Source organism: Fukomys damarensis, unplaced genomic scaffold (assembly GCF_012274545.1).
Source record: "Fukomys damarensis isolate Sample0158 unplaced genomic scaffold, DMR_v1.0_HiC HiC_scaffold_27, whole genome shotgun sequence".
In the NCBI taxonomy this organism is placed as follows: Eukaryota; Metazoa; Chordata; class Mammalia; order Rodentia; family Bathyergidae; genus Fukomys; species Fukomys damarensis.
The window spans coordinates 1,721,714-1,743,903 of record NW_022900939.1 but is presented as its reverse complement, the minus strand read 5'-3'; the positions used below and the strand labels follow the sequence as shown (position 1 = coordinate 1,743,903).

Genomic DNA, 22,190 nt, shown 5'->3' with positions numbered 1-22,190 from the left:
CTAATTCACATTCAAAGCAAAAATGAACTCACTGTGGCACATTCTTTATTACACATAAAAACTTATATATCAAAATTACATTTCCTTGATTTCTGCTTTAAAATCACTTTTGTTTTCAGAGCAAAACAATTCATAAGAACTAAATCTTGGAAACATCACAAATGTCCATGAAAAGAAATGCTTAAACAAATGTGGTATGTATACTAAATGGAGTACTATTCTGTCACATAGAAGCATAAATTTGAGTCATTTGTAGGAAAAAAGATGCACCATGAAGCCACAATATTAAGTGAAACATGTCAGACACACAGCTTAAATATCCCATGGTTTCTCTTGTATAATAAATTCAAACTAGAAAGAATGAGCAAAATAAAAGATAGCTAGTAGGAAGTTTGGAGATAGATCTTTCTGAAAGGGGAAGGGGATCAAAAGATGGGTTAAGGCAAGGGAGAGAGGGAGGGAGGGAGGGATGAGGAAAGGAGGGAAGGTGGGTTATGTGCATCTGACAGCTCTGCACAAGGAATGCAATCATGTACTGCAAACATGGCCTAAGAAATGCATGGAAACAACAAACATGGGGGAACTGCAGTTCAGATCATGGTCTCCAGACCTCTTTTGACTCAAGTTCCTACATTGAGAGAAGAGAGAAGAGAATAGAAAGGAAATATGTATTAAGACAGTTTTATACAGAAGCGTTAAGGGAACTGGTAGCCTGAAGTTGGGACCACTGGAAATGTAGGGTGATCTTTTCCAGCCCAGGACAAGCAGAAAGTCTAGTATGACCCAAAGGCTTTGGAACAGAAGGACACAGCCCCTTACCACCTAAGGAAGAACCCAGTTGTGAGGAGCACCACATACCTCCACGGCAAGGCTCACTCATTCCTGACTCAGCATGCCTCGCACCACCATCCCTTTCAGAAGCTTTCTCTGGAAACACACAAACAATGTAAGACCTGTAGCTCACACAGACACCAGACAAGTTGTGGGACATGGATTAACTTTATTAGAAAGTCTTCTGCTCTATGAGGAGATAAAATTGTGTCACCGGCGATGTCACCATCCTGGTGAAGTTTCTTGCAGATGGTTTTCTGTGATCAGCAGAGGTGCATGATGCTGCCAGATATTGGTTTATCTCTGCTGCACACACATCCAGTGTTTTCAGTGCCAAACCCTTCCACATTCCTCTCTCTTTGTGAAGAAAAAAATGTAATTCCCTTCTCACAGTCACCCAGATCACTGTTAATACAGTGTATACCTTATATTTGTGGAGATATTTTGACTTAGAAACGCAAGCTTCTGTAGCTCACAGGAAACCTTCAAGTAGAGTGAGTGAATTGAATTATTCGTACAGATAGGAAAGATGTCCACACTCTTCCTTATTTATTGTAAGGTGTACATTTTCTTCATAGCCATAATATTCAAGGCTTTTCCCATTATCTTGCCTATCTGTGCTACTTGAAAAATAACTGTGTTCCCTAGTGTGAATATTCTGCAACAATGCATAAGATTCTAATAAGATTGCTGACATTTAGAAATTTGAAGAAAGGAGCTAAAGGTGTAGGGAAGGTGTGATGCGTAGGGGAAGAACAAAAAGGGAAAAGAAAAAAATGTGAGAGAATGAAAAGATGAAAATAGTGTTTGTAGATGGGGAGGGGAGGAGGGGGTGAAGGGAGGGCAGAGGTAAGGGGAAAAAATGAGAATCAAGACTTGCCATGTAAAGGTACATGATCCCAACAATGAATGTAACTGTACTGTATCCCTAAAATGTACCAATAAACTCAATAAAATTTAAAAAAAAAAGAAAAATAACTGTGTAGGAAGACAGTGCATAATATTTCTGAGTGCCATACAGGAAATGCCAATCACAAAGTTATTTCCTATTTGCTGATATCTTTGAAATGATACCCTCCAAAATCATAAGGAAAAGAAAGCAGAAAGCACAGTCATCTCCATACAGAGCTCTTCCATAATACTTACCCTTGGTCTAAGGTAAAAATTGAGGGGATCAAGGCTTTTAATTGTCATTGTTTGATTCATGATATTTTTATGAAGAGCTTTGTCACAGGGGAAAATGATACTCTTCTTTACTCCTAGTTATTCCTGTGCCTCTATCTATCACGAGTGATCTATGCTACCCTCATCCTATTTCACATCCTTCATAATCTTTCCTTACAAAGTTGCAGAAGTTCCAGTGTCTTCTTATTTTTTGTGTGGATTTATTGGAGACAACTTTGAGTATTGCCCATTGCTACTTTGCATATATTGTTATGGCCACAGAATTTTGTTCTTGGACTGACCCATGGCACAGTATGTGTTGACCACAGCACAGGCAGATGTTCCAAGAGTAAAGTAATCTTGTGTACCTGACAAGCTTTATACTATTTGTCTTATTAAACTGAAAAAATCACACAGCAGTGAAATGAACCTCAAATATTAACTATTCAGAATGAAAAACAAATAAAAGAAATGAAGAACAGTGAAAGTCCCTGAGTAGAGAAGGTGAATATAAGCAGGATAAGGGCAGAAGGGTCACAAGTATTACAGAGAAAAGAGATTGTAGCACCTCAGAAGGAGTAATCTTAGTAACTGATCAGGAGGCATACTGCTGGGGGAAAACGCAATGTTGGCCAATTTTCCCATTGCAGACATGCTAAGAAATGCCTACTGCAAAGGTATGATGGTAACCAAACATGGTTGTTGAAAAACCCAGAGAAAAATAAACATGGGTGCTGCTAAAATTGGAGGTCCTGGGTACCAGTGTACAACTCCAGAAAATTTTGAAAAAATCTAGAGGTCTGGCATGGAAGACCGCAGACTCTTATTGTGTAACAAAATGCCACGAATATAAACAACATGAAAGAGACATATCTTTATCACCAAACTTCACCCAGTCTTATTTAAGCAACTATTCAGGCCCAGAGAACTTCATTGCAGTGCCGTCCACTTAAGACCCTGTCTGAAGTAGCCACCAAAAGACAGAGTATTTCACGGTACTTGTCTAGACCCCACATGACTGCGGGAATTGGAATTTCAATGCAAATTGATTTCACTTTATAAAAAGGAGTCTCCAGGTGTTTAAGGAGATAAGTACACATCACCTAAGATGGTACTTTCTTGGCCTGGGTTTCGAGCACATGCTTCCTGAGACAGGTAAAGTTCCATCTTACTGAGAGAAATATGCCTTTATCTCTACTGCTCAGACAGCCACATCTTTTTATTGACAAAGAGGGTATATCACTTTTTGTAAAGAAAAATTTTATTTGTTTCATAGTGCCATGGACCAGTATAAAAGGCACCCTCCTTATATTCATGGACACATTTTTAAAGATAAATTCAATCTTCTGTAATTCATAGAATAGTCTCATTTAGGGAGAATAAACTGTATTATTCTCATAAACAGAAAGGAAGTGGGCTTCTTCCCCATGCAGCCTCTGCCTACCAGTGTCGCGAGCCGCAACGTCAGAATCCTGCCAGCAGGTCCCCAACCCGAGGGAGGAACAACAGGAGAGCAGTTTCACGAACTTAGTTCCAGGCTCACGCTCTACCGTAGCAAAGCCCCATTTATTTTTCAGGGTGGGGTATATACAGGCTAAAACCGAAACCAAAAGTGTAAACATTTATACTCTTCAGCTGCATGGGAGCGAGGGCTGCACGGGAGCGAGGGTACAACCCACACATCCCAGAGGGAAACAATAACAACCATTATGGGTTACATCTGCTACCAGCTGAACTTGCCCGTTGGTAGGGGCGACAGCACGTTCGTGCCGGCGAGATGACTCAAAGTTCAATCATGGCTAGGCCTATGTCAAGGCTCACCATGATGGCTCACCATATACCAGCGGACCAAACTCCCTGCCACCAGTGAAACAGGCGAGGACTGGGGCCCGGAGGACATTTCCTGCAACCCCTCACCCCACCATTTCTGGATACCTGGCTAGCCCTGTTCCTCATCTAAACTGCAAAAGCACAGGGGGTCTTCATGGCCATTGTTCTGAGCTAGAGCAGAAGTGAAGAACTGTAAGAGGACCTTACTCCTTCTGAGTCCCCATCCGATGGGTGAAGTTACCGTATTGATCAGTTTATTCATTATGAAAACATTTGGGGCTAGTCTTTGATTTAATTTTTATTTCACAGTTAAAGGTGATAGATTAATAACTAACACAAAGTGTCATTTTCTAAGCTGCGTTTGATTATACTGTTGTTGCTGATTTTATCATTTGGGCTAGTGTTGTGATTGATCTAATCTGTAATCTTTCTTGGTATAATGAAAATGAGATTGCCCCAGGGTTATTAGAGTCTCAAATCCTAAAGACCAGGAAGACACTTCTGAGAAGCAGTCATTCCTTATGTTTTTTAAATACTGGCAACAAAGACACCTATAATAAGTAATATCTAAATATCAACCAAGGAATTTAACCAAGGACTATACCAACAACAATAATAGAAATGAAAAGACATTTAAACAAGACACAGTCTTCCAGCTTACTAAAGGCAAATTCTGTGGAAAATGAGATGGAAAATTCTGATAATCAACCATCTGAACAATCTGAACTGATAGCAGAGGAAGTTAAAAGAAAAACAAACAAAACCAGATGAATGCAGCTCTAGAAATATTCAAAACAGAAATAATTTCCCAGATAAAAGACATGATTAGAGAATCTAGAAAAGAAACAGATAAAAAATAGATGAGTTCAGGTCCATGATTGAAGCCATAAATGCTCAGCATAGTAAAGAAATGGAAACCATGAATGATCAACATAAGAAAGAAATGGAATCCATGAAACAGATTCAAACTGATATCCAGGAGATTAAAAACTCTATTAAAAGTATACACAGCAGACTGACCCAATCTGAAGACAGAATATTGGATATAGGTGATTGGATGGTGGTCAGTGCTTGAAAAGAGTGCTCTCTTCAAAATAGTAAGGAACCATGGGAAATCAATCCAACAGCTCCTACATGACACAAAGAAGAATACTGTAAGATTCCTAGGAGTCCACAAAAAAGCACAAATGACATAAAAAACTCTTTACAGAATTAATGATAGAAAACTTCCCAAACAGTGCAAAAGAACTTGACATACAGATGAACGAGACATGTAGGATTCCAACTAGTCACAAAAAACCAAAATATACACCTAGACATAGACTAATCAAGATCCTGAAAACCCAGCAGAAGTACAAAATACTACGTGCAGTTGAAGAAAAGAAACAATTACATGCAAAGGGAAGCCCTTCAGAATCACAACTGACGTTTCAACACAAACCCTCAAGGCAAGAAGACCCTGGAGTGAGGTATTTCAAGCTTTTAAAGAAAACAACCTTCAACTCAGACTGATGTATCTTGCAAAACTACCTTTCAAAACTGATGGAAAAATAAGATATTTTCATGACAAAGAACACAGGAGAAACTTCATGAATATGAAACCAGCACTCCAAGCAATTTTTAAAAATATCCTAGAAAAAGACAATGAATGTTACAACTCCACAAGGCCCAACAGAGCAAATCCAATAGGCAAGTATTTAAAGGGAGAGAAAAATTTAAAAAAGAACCAACAACAGGAAAATAATAGGACAATGATAAGTCAGAATGTATCAGTTATAACCATCAACGTCCATGGCCTCAATTCACCAATCAAGAGAAACAGAGTGGGGCCGGGGAGATAGCTCAGTAGTTCTGGTGCCTGCCTTGCAAGCACAAGGACCTGAGTTCAATGCCGTGTACAAAAAAGAAAAAAAAAAAAGACTGGCAGAATGGATTAAGAAGCAAAATCCAACAATATTCTGTATACAAGAAACATACCTACTTGAAAAAGACACCCAAGACTGAAAGTAAATGGATGGAAAATAGTTCTCCAAGAGACAAGAACCCGGAGAAAGCAGGGGTAGCTATCTTATTTGTACACAAAGTAAATTCCAAACCAAAACTAATTAAGAGAGACAAACAAGGTCACTACATCCTCGTAAAGGGGACACTCAACAGGAAGAGATGACAGTCATAAATATATATGCACCAAATACTAATGCCTCAACTATATGAAACAAATATTAAGCAATGTGAAACAGCAAACAAGCACTAGTACAATTGTAGTGGGGCCTTCACTGCCTCTCAAAAGCCAAGCTCATGCAATGAAATTCGACAGTATAAAGTGATGACAGACGTAACAGCACAAAAGACTTCCACAGCTGTTCTGTTGAATGCCGGAAGTCAGACACAAGGGGGATTGGATTGCAAGATCATCAATTGTTGTTTCTTTGATGGATATGCTTTGCCCTTAGAGTTAATTTCAGCAGACCTGAAATGGCTCCAAGCTTTCTGCAGCTGCTCCTGCAGGTGCCTACCCTCGGTGGAGGCAGCAGCATCCGGATAAATCCTGTCCCGTGGCTCAGCGTGGCCGGAGCCACTAAGTGGTTGGTGCCAACTCACAAACGGTGAGTGACGGTTGGTCAGAGACTTGCGTGTGGTCTCACGAGAAGCACAGACGGCCTCCATGGGGTTGATCATGTGGAAAGAAATCCGCCACCAACAAGCCAGCTGCAAGGACCCCACCTGGGTTACCATTTAGGGAGTTCTGGTTCTGAGGGGTTCATTCTACTGTGGTTCTATCACAAGCACAGCGCACAGCTCAGAGAGGAAGCCAAGCCCTTGGAATTTAGGCCTGGTCTCTCAGGACCCGTATGGAGGTAGGAGGCCTGTTTTAACCCTAATGCTATATCCTCTTCTACTCCTGTGAGAAACCACAGATTTATAAAGGCGTCTCTGGGATCCTGTGGGTGAACACAGCAGGAACTCTGTCACTGTTAGAACATTCGGCATCAGAAATGAAAGTGCAGACTTCACCGAAGACCGAAACACCTTTAACAAAAGATTGCCAAGGATGTTCTTAAAGATGTAAGAGATAATTCAGTGGGAGGCGATAGAAGCAAACTGTTAGTCTAGAGTCATAACCAATCCTGTTGATAAGACCAAGACCTTTGAAATCAAATAATCTCTGGATTTATAAAATAGGTGAGTAGAAAACTGCGCTGAAAAAATATAAAAAGGGGCAGATCAATTAAAAATTCACGTTCTGCCCTTCAATTTAGCAGGAAAAAAGGTGAACTTTGCCACTTCTGGCCAGCAGGGGGGGCTCCATCTCTAGCTACCTGGGCAACCCTAATGAACTGAGTAAAAACATTCTCTATACACGTGAAGACGGATCCTCAGAATTTATCAGAATGGGTTAAGGGGAAGGAGAATCATGGGGACCAGAAGAGGACAGAAAGGGTTTCCTTGGCTACAAGAGGGAAACAGGAACCGAGGGCTGTGTCCTCCGTCTCCTCCCAGCCGCAGGGAGCTAGGGAGGACCCATCCGCCAGGGGGCCTCTGTGCTTTCCTTTTCCTGTGTGTCTCCATCTGCCTCTGGTACCAGGACACTAAGGCGAAGAATAAGTTGGGGTTGCTTTTCTTCACTTTATCGTGAAGGGGTTCCCGAATTATTACTGTTTCCTTTAAATCTTGAAAGTAATCACAAGTGAAGCAGCCGAGCCTGAGATACACTGGCTGAGAAGGCTTTAAATATTATTTGTATCCCTTTCCTTATAAAACCATTCGTATTTGCTTGTTCTTTCTTTCCTAATTATACCTGAGATACATTTGACAACCCAGGATTTTTTCTTATTTCATCTAATTGTATTAATCGTTGGTGCGAAGTAGTTCATTTTATTCCCTTACCATTCTTTTAGTATCTGTAGAGTTGGTGATGATCTCCCCTTCCATAACTGATTTTGAAGTCAGTTCCTGGCAGTGAGGATCGAGGCTGGAGTGGGAACATAGGGGATGGAGAGAGCTGGTGTGCATTTAAGGGACCTTCCTCCCTGGTGACAGAAACAGAACCATGATTGACACTATGAGGTGGGGTCCACAAGGGAAGTGCTCTGTCTCTGTCACTTTCTCTCTCCTCTCTCTCGGTCTCTCTGCCTCTGTCTCTTTCACTCTCTTTCCCACTCTATTTTCTACATCCTTAAGCAGAAGAATGGTACTTTATTCTGTGCTCAGAACCTAATGTCCTGAAATATGAATTTAATTTTACTGTTGCCTTCACTTCCTGTACTAGACTACACATTTCTTGAAGCCGAAGAGTGCATCTTACAGATTTGGAACCCTGGAGTCAAGTATAATGTCTGGTACAAGAAATATCTTGCTAAACACTGAATGTACACTTAGACTCAACTTAACATATATCTTTATCTTAATGTCTTTTCCTCCAAACTCAGGGGCACATTACATAATAGATGAAATGTTATGTGTGTGTGTATCTACTTACTGTTTGTGAGTTCTGAGGAGTAACAGAATTTACAATGGTTCCTGTTTATTGTGACAATCAGAAAAACCTCTGGACTCACTGGTTCTTAATAAGAGATAAATATACCTGATTAGCATTTGTTTACTTTATTTGTTAAACTGTCCAGTGGGGAGTAAAGGGACTTTGCATTTACATTTTTAACTATCATTATTGACTTACTCTGTGCTTCAAGAAAAAATAAAAAATTTTCATATAAATCTGTAGTCATACAAAGACTTTATTTTGAAGTCAACTACTTTTCTAAAAGGTCCTATGATTGCAAGGCAGGAACTTGTATTTGCAAGCAGATATGTAAAACACGTGCGATGACAGCTAGTGCCACCGATATTGCAGCAGCCCCATCGAGATGAGCTAGTTCATCTGCATCTAGGGAGACAAGAGAGAGCTGTGTCCTTTGGGCCACCGTGGTCCACTGGGACACATCTGCTGTGTCCCGAGAAAGGGCCTGGGACGTCTCCACCAGTGTAGTGAGCAGTGCTTACATGCACTGTGTTTCCAAAGGGCAATGTCAGGCAAACCAACAGAGCATCACTGAACACATTCATCAGAGCCTTTAATGCTTGTGGTATAGAGAGCATGCATTTAGGAATCTCTAACCTTCCTCTCTTTTGAGGATATGTCTTCTCTGTCACCATAAAGACCAACTCTCTCCTGAATGTTATCTCTTTCTTTTATTAAGCAGTCATTAATTCTTCATATCCAGGGTTACCATGTGTCTTTGAGAATATGTTGGTATTGTTCTTGTGACTGTGAGGCTGGAAGAGCACAATCTAGAAGAAGGAAAATACGTCAGGTTACTGATTTCTCTCAGGTAAGCCTGCCTCCTTTTCCCCAGCTTGGTACACAGAATTTCAGATACCCTAGGATAAGGACAGCACATCAACCAAGCTCTCTGAATAATTACTGTTCATCAGTCTATTCCACTCTCTATGATTAAAAGTTTGAGAAAAATCAAAGCATTTTTAATTCAGTTAAGTGAAGCCATGTGTTCATAGTGGTGATAGGACAATACCCCATGCAATTTGATTCAGTAGTATTACTTTAATAACTTTCTAAGGAAAAGAAAAATTCTCAGGTCACAGGAGGGAGAAGCAGAGCATACAACACTGATCCCGCTCATGTGGGCAAGTATTCCTGACCAAGCCACTCCATAAAGAGAGCAGTTGCTATGGAAGAGATCTGGGCTGCTTAGAGTAGGCAGCGGGTTCCATATCCTGGGCACAAACCCACAGCCAGGGAGGCCTGGGACTTCCGGCTGCTGCTCTTGGGACTTCTGGCCGCTGCTCCTTCTCACAGAGCAGTAGGATTGTCCCAGCCCCAGCCGACCCGCAGGAGGCCCAGCGATGGCTTCTCCCGGTCCTTCTGTCCTGCCTGCCTGTCCCCCACCTGCCCAGCACCTCCACCTGGACTGGGGACCGCACTCACCCCAGGGAAGTCGGACTGGGCCTGCTTCCACAACAGGACCGCTGTGAGCACCGCCAGGCAGAGCTCCAGCACTGAGCAGAGCAGCATCAGAGACAGGGCGCCCTGGAGGGAGGAAGCGGTCGGTGGGCCAAGTCCCCACTCGGTGAGGCCTGGGAGGGGTGGCCTTGGCTGAGCACCCCCTTGCGAGGGAGCTCCCTGGAGAACAGTTAACATGTTTCCTGTTCTCTAATCCTCACTTTGGGGTCTGATATCAGCACTGACCAAGTTCACCCTCACCACACACACACACACACACACACACACACACACACACACCCCAGGTTTCCTGTGCCATTTCTTGGTCACCCAAGTCTTCCTGCTATGTTTGGTTTCCTTAATTCCACATACCAAGGCTCTTGGTTTAAAGACTCATGCTTTCTACTTCTAAAATTGATTTTTATTACTATTAAGAAATTTTCAACATCAACCTCATTTTCCATTCATTCCTCTGCTCCACCCTCTTCACGTGTGGCCCCTCGGCCTTGCTCTTCACTGCTGTGCCGGCCATTGCCTTCCCTTCACACAGCCCCGTCTTCCCCTGGAAGACCTCACAGGAGATGACAGAAGACTGACCAGGGGAAGGACAGTAGCATCAGGGCTGTCACCACACTCGTTCCAGGGCCCCGCTGTCGGGAGTCACCTACCGTCACACTGGCTTTGGCAATGAGGCAGTCGCTGTAATCCTCATGGTGAAAGTAAAAGTAGGACTGGGTGGCCAGCCCAGACAGTCTGCTCAGCTCACACTGCTGAAGGGAGGATTCCAAAGCAGCCAGGGTGTAAGAGATCAGAGCGACACCCACCAGAGCCAGCACAGTGCTCAGGATGCTGCAGGCCAGGCTGCTGCGAACCTGGAAGGAGACCCTGATTGAGGATGGTGCCTTCCAGAGACAGGGGCCTCTCAAACAGCGTTGCAAGTCCATCACTAACATTCACCACTTTGTCCCTATCCAGAGGTCCAGGGAGAGTAGTTTGTCTACGCATGTGACCTTAGGGCTGACAGACATCTCTGGACTGGAGATGGGGCCGAGTGACTGAACACACTTTCCCTCCCTGTCCTTCTCCCTCAGGTCTCTCAGTGTGTGACCCTGAAAATTCCCCTCTCGAGGTCACCACCAGGGCTTGGCTGGGGCTCCCTTACTCCCAAGTGTTAGAGGCTCTGTGGACACCCAGGCACCACTGGTTAGCAGTGGGCACTTTATGAGGTGGGGTGAGTCTTGATGCCCAGAATACTCTGGGCCCCTTCAGAGTTACAACTCTTCTTCAGCCTGAAAAGGGCAACATGATGATGACAAGAGTCAAAATCTGTGGTAGAGGTCTCTTGCGGGCTCTAGTCCACCCTGAGACTATGTCCTGTATCCCTGAGATTCCTGCATGTTTCTATCTGGGGCAGGAGTCCTGTATACTCCTCCTGCCCCCTGAAGTATACAAACATTGTGTAAGATGCTATTCAATACAGTTGCCACCAGCCACATGGACCACTTATGTTTAAACACAATTACATTAGCATTACAGTCTACTGTATCAGTTGCACCACCATGTTTCAGTGCACCAGTGTAATAGCACGGAGAGAGCACAGTGCAGTCATCACAACAAGATCTGCTGACGCTCTACCAGTGGTTCAGGGTCCCGGAGCCAGTTCTCAAGAGTGGTCTCTAATTTCTGATGACAGAGAGAGGTTGGCATTGCCCTGAGCACTTTCTCTCAAATTTTCTTGTTGCATGAGGGGGACTTGCATAGTTAGATTTTCCACTTGAGTTCCTGTGCTATTGCACTTGTGTGGCATTCTCTCAGGAGACTCTACATGATCCCTTGAGGGACATGGGTTAAGTGGTGACTAGGCAAATCTTTGCAGATTACCAAATCTTTGCCTTATTATCCAGCTTTCCTCTCCCTGCTGCTTCCAACTTGGATTTCTCCTGGAAAGAGTTGAAAGTAGGCAAACTTGATCTCTCATGTACTGTAATGACCAATACCTTTGTGACCAAAGAGTTTACATTCAAACTGATAACAGTGTCAGCTTTTCTGTGGGATAGATGGATGAATGAGAAGCAGTTCCTCAAGTGAGCACCATTTTAACTGGGATCTCCCATGGATTTGATACATGGTATTATAGAAGGAAGCCACACAAGTGCACCTTTTCCTAACACTGTTTGGCTTCTTCACCGTTAAGGGGCCAAATGTGAACAAGTGTTATCAGTAAAACTGGTCCATAAGTAGGAGAATTTTTTTATGTGAGACTCCTGGACACTTGCTTAGAATACAGAATTTGATTTGGAGCATTGTGACTGGGGGAGGGCTGTCATGAGGGCAGGAGTGTGGGGGATCCTGAGCTAGATTCTAAATCTAACAGTGAGGGGCTCTGGGGTTTAGGATCTCACATTTCAAAATGGGCAGGTGCCCTGAAGTCTGTGTCTCATTTTTACCCATAAGGCTGTGGGTTGTGGTTCCCATACTCACCAAGGACTTAGTGGACTTCTTCTCTGTGATGATGGAGAGACACCCAGAGACAATGAACTATTCAGAAAAGAGGAGAAACTTGTCAGATCAGTGCCCAGGTATGGAAAAGCTATGAAGTTACCACCTGATCTTCATAAGAACCTTTCATGGGAAAGTGTTGCAGAACCAATGGCCAGTGATGAAGGACACATTTAAAAACAGAGATTTGCCCCTTTGTGTGCAGTATTCAGTAGCTTTGTGAAAGAGACATGGGAGCAGAACTATCTCAGTAAGCAAAATGAGGAACTTAAAGGTCAGAAAAGAAGGATTTTTTTTTACTGATAGAAATAATTTAGAGCTCAGTGTTCTTTGTAGAAGAACATGAGCAAATGATCTGAACAGAGAACTAAATGTTACCTTGTGACTTCCATTCTCCTGTCACTAACACAGTGTGCCACTCTGAATGATTTATATGTGTAAACATACTGACATCCTTGAGATAAATTCCCATAAAGAGTGAGCATAGTAAAAAAAGTACGTAAATGAACTGAATATATTATTTTCAAAAGAACAAGTTACAATGGCCAAAAGCTATATGAAAACAAGTTCAAAATATCTGGCCATCTAAGAAATGCAAAAGAAAATTACACAGAGATTCCATCTAACCCCAGTCAGAGTGGTGGCTGTCATCAACAGTACAAAAGTAACAAATGCTGGAGAAGATGTGGGAGAGAGGAGCCTTGCTGTGTTGTTGTAGGAATATAAATTAGCACAAGCACTATGGAAACCAGGATGGAGATTCCTCAAAACAGCAAAACAGAAATACAATTTGACCCAGCTCTACACTCTTGGGTCTCTTCCTGAAAGAATCAAGAACTGGATACATGCATGATACATACATGTTTATAGAGGGCAACTCCCAGTAGCTAAGATGAAGAAAAGCCTATATGTCAACTAGTAAGGGAGAAAGAAAATGTGGCCTATGCCCAAAATAGAATATTACATAGCCATAAAGATGAATGAAATCCCATTCTTTACAGGAAAACTGATGGAATAGAAACCATCATATTAAGGGAGAATTGCCAGGCTGAGAAAGATAAATATATTTTTCTCATATGAGAAGCTAAAAAACATAAATAAATAAATAAATAAATAAGGAAGTAAATAAATGAGAGAGAAAAGGAAACTAGATGCTAGACTTTTAGATATGAGGAAAGGGATGAACAGGAGGGGAGAGCAAAAGGATGCAGGGGTGATAGATGGATGGACATTAGTTAAGATGTGTTAAATGCATGGAACAATTTTTCCAAATAAACCCCATCATTATGGAACAAATATGCATTAAGTAAATACAATAAAAAGATAAATCTCCCTTGATCATGTTGAGTCATCTTTCTAATGTGAAGCTGCATTCATTTTGCTAGAATTTGTGGAGGAGTTCACATCTGCCTGCTCATAGAGATCATGCTCTTTCCTTCTATTGTCCTTGTCTGGTTTTGGCATCAGGGTAATACTGGGTTTGTGAAAAGAATGTGAAAAGATTCCCTTCTTTTCATTCCTTTCTTTGAAGAGTTTTGTCACAGTATGTGACTATAGTGGTGTACAGATCGAAAGATTACTTGGAGATGAGACTTCAGTCACAGAGGGGACCCAGAGGGCCTGTCACTTCAGCATAAGAAAGCATCAGGGAAGCAGTAGTGAGCGGAGACCTCTGTGGTTATTAATTGGTAACTCAAGGACATAATCGGACAGAGGGGTAACAATGGCCAAAGCAAGCATCTCTGAGAATGCAGTGCTTTTCATTCTGTTGACTGTGGTTCTGCAGATTCTGCTCTAAACTCTTAACTGCATCTCAGGAGACCTGAGCTTTTTTTTTTTTTTTTTTTTTTTTTTTTTTTTTTTTTTTTTAATATTCATTTCAAACAGTCCTCTGGCCACAGTCTCCTCACGAAGTTTGAGGAGGGACTGAATTAGTTTTTTAAAAGCTAAGGATGAGGATGTTTAACTGATGTGGAAGAGCAAGGTCAAAACTCTAAAGTTAGTGGCTCTGCAGGTAAAGGTAAAAGGATCAAAGAGAACAGGTGGAGGGGTGAAGGGAGGGCAGGGGTATGGGGAAAAATGAGAACCAAGACCTGTCATGTACAGGTACAAGATCCCAGTGATGAATGTGACTGTACTGTATACCTAAAAAATACCAATAAACTCAATGAGAAAATAAAAGAAAACAAAAGGTAGAATGAGACAGGGTGGCAGGAAACCTTTAATACTGTTTTTACAACTTCAGAATAAATTATTTTCCCTTACAGTGGTCTTCAAGGTCTAATAGATTTAGGCAGGCTACATGACACAGCATTCATAGAAAGTAAAACACATTGGAAGAAAAATCTTTGGTTCTGGTTGTCCCAGGATTAATTTGTTTATAGAAATAAATGCTGGGTCTAAAAAAAGAGAATGGGCTGCCTCTTTGAATGTGTATTGTGCGTAGTGACCTACTAGCAGAGAGTAGAGAATGGAAAGGGGAGGAAAGAAGTCATATTACATTGGCAAAGCCTGGAAAAATCTACCTCCACCCATGAACAAGGCAAACTTGGCCAGGAATATGACATTGATAATCTGCACCTGAAGAGAAAGGCCAGTCACCTCTGTCATCTTCACCTGAAAATTCTTCACCCTCATCTAAAAGTGAGAGAGGAGTGTTAGACAAACGCAAATAGAAAGTTGACAAAAATCCTGGTTGAGGCTCCCCCAAAACAGTCAAAGTCAAGAGAATGATGAGGTCTGGAGGAGCCGTGGGAGACAGAATAACTAAATACACAGGCTCCTGAGGGGACCATGGACAACAGATGGGCATCTGGGGAGGACTGGAGAAATCAAATACAATGAAGACTGCTGTTAAAATAAGAAAAGTGAATCAGATTTTTTAAAAAACTTGACTTCTAGCTAATCAAAAGAACAAATACAGAAAAGGCAAATGAAAGTTTCTGAGTTGTTGGAGGCCAATAGAAAAGCACTATGAAACTGAAAAGCTTACTTGTGAGAAAGACTGATCCAACAAATCTAGAAGAAAGTTGTCCTCAGAGAGAAGGACCAGTGAGTGCCCCTTACACCAAGACAGGAAGCTTTCCCCCTGAATTTCAAGTCTATCAACAAAGTGTAGACAATTGATCAATCTACCTTGGATGTCTCCAGTTGCTTAGGTACTGAAATCTTCCACCCCTAGCATTCTCACAAGCATCTGTGTCACCTGTGTGTGTGAGGACTTTCCTGAGGCTCATGTAGTGGATGGAAAGGCACTTTTCCAAACCTTATCCTACTTTGAGAACATTTGGAAAAACTTGGAAAGATGGCACTAATATTACAGAGCAAAAATGATAAGATGCAAAATAAGCTGATCTTCAAAAGCAATGCTTATTTTAACCAGGTGAGAAACAGAGTCAGAATGAAGCTGTCATCCTGCACACACAAACCTTCCCTGCCTACACCCACAGAAGACATTGTGTTATTGAATCCTTACTCCCAGAAAACAGAAATGCAGCAGACCATGCATGAAAGAGTCTAAAGTGTTGACCTCCTCCTCCCCTCCCCTCCCCATCCTCCTCCCCTGCCATACTATACTCACACACAGGGATCCTAAAAACGGGTATGCAGATTTTATCAGAGTATAAAACACAGTGGTAAAATGTGGGGAATCGGGAGCAGCTGCCAATATGATCCCAAAGCTCAACACCATCACACCACACAGGATCTGGATGGTCTGTTGGAAGGGAAGAGAGGTCGAAGATTAACACCAGCACTGGAAAGATGGGGCCTACCCACCTCTTCCACGGTCCTCATGCATCAACTCCTGTTATGAGGATGTAGAACTGTAAAGTTGTGCAGTGAGAAAAGTAAGTTTTCGTCATGGAGAGGATGCCACTCCTCCACAGGAAACTAGGGCCTTGGCAGTCTGGCAAGTACCCTGAAGCCCCCACCACCTTCTGCCCCTCAGGTCTCAGTCTCTTCATGACCCTGGTCCCTGTCCTGTGGCCTGTGTAGGGCTCTCTGCGTGCACAGGTAGTTGTTCTCCTCCTCTCTCTTGTGAAGAGGGAACATCTGAAAACCCTCACACTGTCTGGAGCATTGGTGACAGAGAAGGTTCTCCCCACATTTTCGCAACCCCAGTAGACAAAGGATTTGGAGCCAGCTCTCTGGAGCTCCACTGCTTCCTCCATCCATGAAACAGTCCTGGGGATCCTGAGGCTCCATCTGAAGAGGCAAAGTTGACCTCCTTTCATCCAAGAGGCCCACAGCTCTGTTGACTCATATCCCAGACTTATGGGAACCAGGTGAGCATGTGCTCGAGGTGTGGCCACCAGCAGAAACAGACCTGGAGGTCACAACTCTGTGTTTTCTTCCCAGGAGTGGACGGAGTCCTCCCTTCAACCAATAGAGATTTTTCATAAATACTAGGTGAGAGGAGAGAGACAAACTAAAAATACTTATTATCTTTCTCAAAAGAAGGGAAAAGAGGGGAAGTTTGCCTTTCCTGTGGTTTGCAGTGAAAGAAAAAGTCTCTTCAATAAATCAGTGTGCCCATTAAATATGCCACAGAAAACATCTAAAACATGTATCACTTCATCATTAGTTTTGCAGAGGGAAATATGAAGAACTGTACTGGGAAAGTATGAAAGCATTTAGTAAAACAACCCAAACTGCACACTGGTATTCACTGTGAGGGAAACACTGTTTTCATCAGTGGGCCCCTCCCGGAAGGACTGAACAGTTCTCCACCTGAGCGGCTTGTTTGCAGGGCAGGTGGCCTGCAGTCTCCCTACAAAACAAACTCTCTCTCCTCATGGTGGATCCAAAGTGCACCCCTCTATGTTCCACCCTGTCCCTACTGGAGTTACCCCAAACACGGTGACCTCTGCCTTCAGCCGTTTCTTCAGGCTTTCCTGCTTCTGGCTGGGGGCACACGGCTGCTCTGTCTGGGGGAGGTGGATGCCGTGTGCCGTGAGCACAGCTATGGCTTCTCTGGGGATGGGCTGCGACGTCATGCTGGTGCTGCCAATGCTGGAGGAGAAGAAGTACAGCTCTCACAAAGCCCTGGGCATCCACATTCTGCCTCCTGGAGTCACAGGTTATCTCCTGCCCTATTCAGAATTGACCTATCATCTAGGGAAGCTGCCTTGTAGGATGGAGCAGAAAATCACAGAGCCTTGGTCTCCTGAGACTTTCCCACAGTGCTTGACACTGATTGCAGAAGACACACAGCACGGGAGACACAGAATGAGTCCCCAGAGGTCCCGGATTTCACAAGCAGAGGCTCGCACACGGCGGGCATGGGCCGCCGTCTTCCTTCCAGTCCCACCTACAGGCACTGCGCTGCCCTGTACCAGATGAATTTCTCCTCTGCCCACGGTGGGATGAGGAGGCTCCAACCTTTCCCCTCCTAGCAATCTTAGCCCAGGTGCGAGTACCCGTGAGCATTCAGAGCCCAGAGCTCTGCTGCTGTCAACCACAGGTCAGTGACCACACAGGACCACACAGCTGGAAAACAGCAGCAGGAGAGGCGGAAGCCGGTGCTGCTCCCCTCTCCCATTCTAGTTCCAGGGCAGCTGGGTCCCAAGAGATTTCGAGAAGCTTCAGGCTGTCGCCCCTCCGCTGTGGTCACATGGGTGGGGGCAGAGAAAGTCCTCGGTCACCTACCTGTGCCAGGGGCTCAGCCCGCTGGTGCTGAGCTCTCCGAGTCTCCAGGAGGCTGTGGCTCAGGCTCTTCGCCTTCCTATCAATAGTTCCCGATTTTTGTCTTCCGCAAGTCACCAGCCCTTTGGTCTGCTGTTTACAGCTACACAGGATGTGAGAAGTACAGCTTGTAGATTCGTGAACTATGCCTGGACTTCCTTTTTTGCAGTCGCTTAGTAACTTCTGAAAAATTACTTATAGAAACAACTAATGTTAGGAGAGTGTGAAGTCATTTAGCCTGAGGCGCGTATCAACACCAATGCAGACGAGATCCCTGTTATTAGACAAGTCTGTGCTCTCAAACCCTTAGCTTTTAATCTGCTAAATAGAGTAATGTCCACAGGGAGAAAATGGCCTTAATGATGAAGGAAAACACTTATGACAAATTTATCCCATTTCTAAGAGCACTCGCTAATATGTAACTAACAATAACATTTCTAGGAATGGTAAAATTAATGAATAGCAACATTTCATATATTTTACCATATTCATAATAGTAATAATGGCTATATGCTTTCAAGAAACATTCACTATTACATGGGCAATAACAGTAATGATGAACATAAATGATGTTTTTGTTACTCTGCTATTTATATCTACTTTTTCCTTGTCTAGTTCCTGACTCTAGGCAGGCTGAACCTTACATTTTACATTGACATCTAAATGTCTAGTTGCTGCCCGTTTTACAGCTCCTCCTCCCTGGCCACCCTCTGTCTTTAACAATAGACCCCTGTCCTCAGGAAAGCCTGAGCTCAGACAGGGCCACAGTGAGACCGGAGGAGACACAATGTGACATTAGGAGAGACCTGGATTGACACCACAGACTCACTGGTGTGGTTTCATGCGGATGGGATCCCTGTGCCCATCAGCCCTGAGCAGGTTCTGGACCAAGGTCACTGGAGCCATCACTGCCTCTGCACGGACCCTGCCATGTCCACTTCCTCTTCCTGGGCGGAGAGGACAGAAGGATCTAGAAACACATCGTGAACCAACACCGTCACCTCACAGGCCTGGGGGACTGCACCTGACTCCACACACTGACGCTTGTGGTGCAGACAGGAGTTAAGAAAAGCCATGGTGATGCTTGTCTGTATCCTAGTACTCTAGTAAGCTAAGGCAGGAGGATCACAGTTTGAGCTCAGCCAGAGTAACTTTGCAGCTTAGTGAGACTTTGTCTCAAAATATGAAATAAGAGTAATTTTTAAAATAAACTTAAAAAGAGGTGGAGACGCAACTCTAACTCCACCTATGGAGGCTTTTGGTTTGAAACCCAGAATCCCACAGAGATTACTAAATAGACTCTCTTCATGTTATGTCTTAAAAATGAGTCAGAGAGCCATTCTGGATTTGCCCGGAAATTTATGGTGGGTGGCAGGAAAAACCTCCACCCTGCCCTCCCCTAATTTCTTGCTGCCCCTTCTGCTCTCTCAGGAGCCTGCTGCCATTTTCCCATCATGACCTGGGCCCTTGTCACTGTCACAGAGTCCAGTGAGGTGGGGGTGCAGTCCCGCTTTAGCTCCAGAGAGGGAGCTTGGGGCCCGAAGGGACAGAGCGCCAGCCTTCCCTCCGGCCTTGCTAATCCACCAGCTACATCTGCACACCGTCTTTCCGGTCTGTTTTCCTCTCTATATCATCATAAATTTAGTGATTTTAGAGAAGTTTAAGGATCACACGTGATAACACATCAACACAGTGGCCCCCCTGCACACCCAAGCCAGATTCTCTCTCTCTCTCTCTCTCTCTTTCTCTCTCTCTCTCTCTCTCTCTCTCTCTCTCTCTCTCTCTCTCTCTCTCTCTTCTCTCTCTCTCTCTCTCTCTCTCTCTCTCTCTCTCTCTCTCTCTCTCTCTCTCTCTCTCTCTCTCTCATATTCTTTGAACAAAAGCCACCTCTCTGCTCTCTCAGATCAGTTCCACCACACCCCACACCCTCAGGGCTTCTGGAGTCAGAGCCCCTCCACTCCAGGGAAGAGAGAAAGGTTGAGTGACCCTAACGCCACCGATCCATCACCCAGGACGTGGCTCGCGCTGTGGACAGGCAGCTCCTTGTTAGCGTAGGAACCGTCCTGGACACGCAGGGTGCTTGGCAACTCCAGGGCTCTTCTCACCGGAGCTGTGACAGCCAGAACCGCCGCCAGATACAGCCGAGTGTGCAGTGACTGAGGAGGAACAAAATATCCGCCTCACGTGGAGGAGCACGTGATCCAGAGCAGAAGTGATACCTATGTAATGGTGCCCGGCAAAGAATCAGCACTGTTTTCTTTGAATCAAGTTAGTTTCTGATCTTAATTTTTAAAAATTTCCACTATATTAAAATACATATAATCTAGCAGGTTAACCACTTGGTATGGACAGTTCAGTACTATTATAAATGTATTTCCTATGTAACAGATCTCTAGAAGTTTCTCATCTTGCAAACCTAGTAACTGTTTGCCCCCTGAACAGCAGGTGCCTGTCTGCTTGGCAGCTCCCCTCTCCGTTACCTCCCGTGAGCTCTGTGACCCTTGGTGCCACACAGGACTGGAGTCACAACGCATGCGTCCAGCGTCCGTATGTGTGGCTGGTGTGTTTCTCACAGCGCGCTGTCCCCAGCTTTCATCCATTCTGTACCGCGGCGTGGGGACTCTTTATTTTGTAAGTCTGGCTGAAGTGCACATTGTCTTTATCTGTTTATCTACCCCCACCCTGCACCGGGCTCCTTCCAACCCCTGGCTGTGGTTAATAACACTGCCAAGAGAACCACCAGCCTGCAAATGTCTTTTCAAGACCACGTAATTTGTAGGCCTGCCTTTCATAAAAAGCATGAAATGTCATTTTTATTTTGCTGTTTCTGAGGGTCAGGTTCCTCTGGCCCTGGGTTTCTCACCAAGTTGCAACACAAGCATTGCCTAAGGCTGCCGCCCCCTCAAGGACTGCCGGTCACGCGTGTGGCAATCGGTGTATTTCAGTTCTTTGTGGGAGGTTGGTCACAGACCACCTCCTCTTTTTGGCCTCATTGTTCTGTCTTTATGTGACCCTTTCTTTCATCAAAGCAAGCAATCCAGCTAATCTAGAGACACAGCAGGAGCCCTAACAAGACAAAATAGCGGTGTTATTAACCTAGCCTTTTATATTAGTAGGTACAGCCTTTAATCAAAGGGAAAGAGGACAAGATAAGAGCACAAATGCTAGGCAGTGCAGACAGTTGGGAGCCTTCTGAGAACTGTCTCCTGTAGGATTGCCACATTTACATCAATCCTATAACTTCATAGGCTCAATGTCAGAAGATATGGTCCCAAAGAAATAACTTACAGGTGGCCTAAAAGAGCTTCCATCTGTTGTGAAAAAAAAGCTCATACCAGAAAAAAATTCAATAATATGAAAATAATAGCATAATAGAAAAAAATTGGGTCCCTCTTGATGGATTTACAGTTAAAAAATATAACTACCTATGACCTTTAAGCTTGATTGTATCAGATTAGTTAGGAGGCTCCAGGGGATGGCTGGAACCCACTCCGGGGTGTTTCTGGGTGGGTCGGGAAGGTGTAGCTTTGGAGTCTATGTCTGATCTCTTGCTCCATCCTTCCTGGCACTGTTTCCCTGCTCCACTTCCTGGCCACCATGAACTAAGCAGCTTTGCTCCACTGCTCCATTTCTCTAGGGTTGATTTCTAGGGGTTTAGCTTGTCCTTTGCTTGAGCCATGTTTTTTGGTTTCTCTGCATGATTTGTGATCTTTTGCTGAGATGTGGTCTTTGACTAAACTCTTCCAGTCATTACAGATTAGCTTTGTAGTGTGAGACTTTCGTGGTCAGCACAGCTGTAGACTTAGAGCCCTAAAAGCCTATGGGAATGAATCTTCTCTGGACTGTGTGCAGTTGTCTGGGAAGAGGTGCTCTCTGGGCACGGTCACCTCTGACCCCACTGGGGTCGGAGCTGTAGCTCAGTCTCTCCAAGGCCGAGGCAGGAGTGCTCATCTTTTTCCCAGAGCCCAGCACCCCCAAATGATGGGCAAACTTTGGGTCAGGTCAGATGGAATGGAAATCAGCCCCCTACAAAGCCCCCCCATCCATGGCACACTTACATGATATTACACGCCCTCTTACATGATATTTTCCTCCAACTACAGTGTTAGGAGACAGAAGGGCTGGATTTGTGAGAGGACATGAATTCTCCCACCCACTCTGAGGTTTGTCCTCCTGAGATGCAGCACTGTCTCAGCAGTGTCTGCAGTTCCCACAGAGGTGT

At 44.0% G+C, this 22,190-nt stretch overlaps 1 protein-coding gene across 2 annotated transcripts; it reads right to left on the bottom strand.

Annotated features, from left to right (window-relative positions):
- Nucleotides 1–8,428: 8,428 nt before the first annotated feature.
- Nucleotides 8,429–20,067, bottom strand: LOC104868332 (membrane-spanning 4-domains subfamily A member 6A). Of its 2 annotated transcripts, XM_010633078.2 has the most exons (8): nt 19,977–20,067; nt 18,798–18,938; nt 17,933–18,071; nt 15,864–15,998; nt 12,266–12,322; nt 10,453–10,656; nt 9,770–9,871; nt 8,429–9,114 (listed from the first exon to the last, which is right to left on the bottom strand). In XM_010633078.2, exons 2-8 carry the CDS (start codon nt 18,872–18,874, stop codon nt 9,019–9,021), a joined length of 810 nt encoding a protein of 269 aa, XP_010631380.1. In that variant the 5' UTR covers nt 18,875–18,938; nt 19,977–20,067; the 3' UTR covers nt 8,429–9,018. The 2 variants fall into 2 exon arrangements, with proteins under 2 accessions (XP_010631380.1, XP_010631381.1); XM_010633079.3 differs by lacking the exons at nt 18,798–18,938; nt 19,977–20,067 and adding an exon at nt 17,134–17,296 and having other exon boundaries at nt 8,431–9,114; nt 17,933–18,020.
- Between the last annotated feature and the right edge of the window lie 2,123 nt (nt 20,068–22,190).

Bases quoted from the DNA above. Each gene is read 5' to 3' on its own strand.
- LOC104868332 (XM_010633078.2), bottom strand. From the start codon at position 18,874: ATGGCTCCAGTGACCTTGGTCCAGAACCTGCTCAGGGCTGATGGGCAC. The intron at 10,657-12,265 runs GTGAGTATGGGA...GTCTCCTTCCAG, and splicing joins AGAAGTCCACTAAGTCCTTG to GTTCGCAGCAGCCTGGCCTG. The intron at 9,872-10,452 runs GTAGGTGACTCC...TCCTCCCTCCAG, and splicing joins TTGCCAAAGCCAGTGTGACG to GGCGCCCTGTCTCTGATGCT.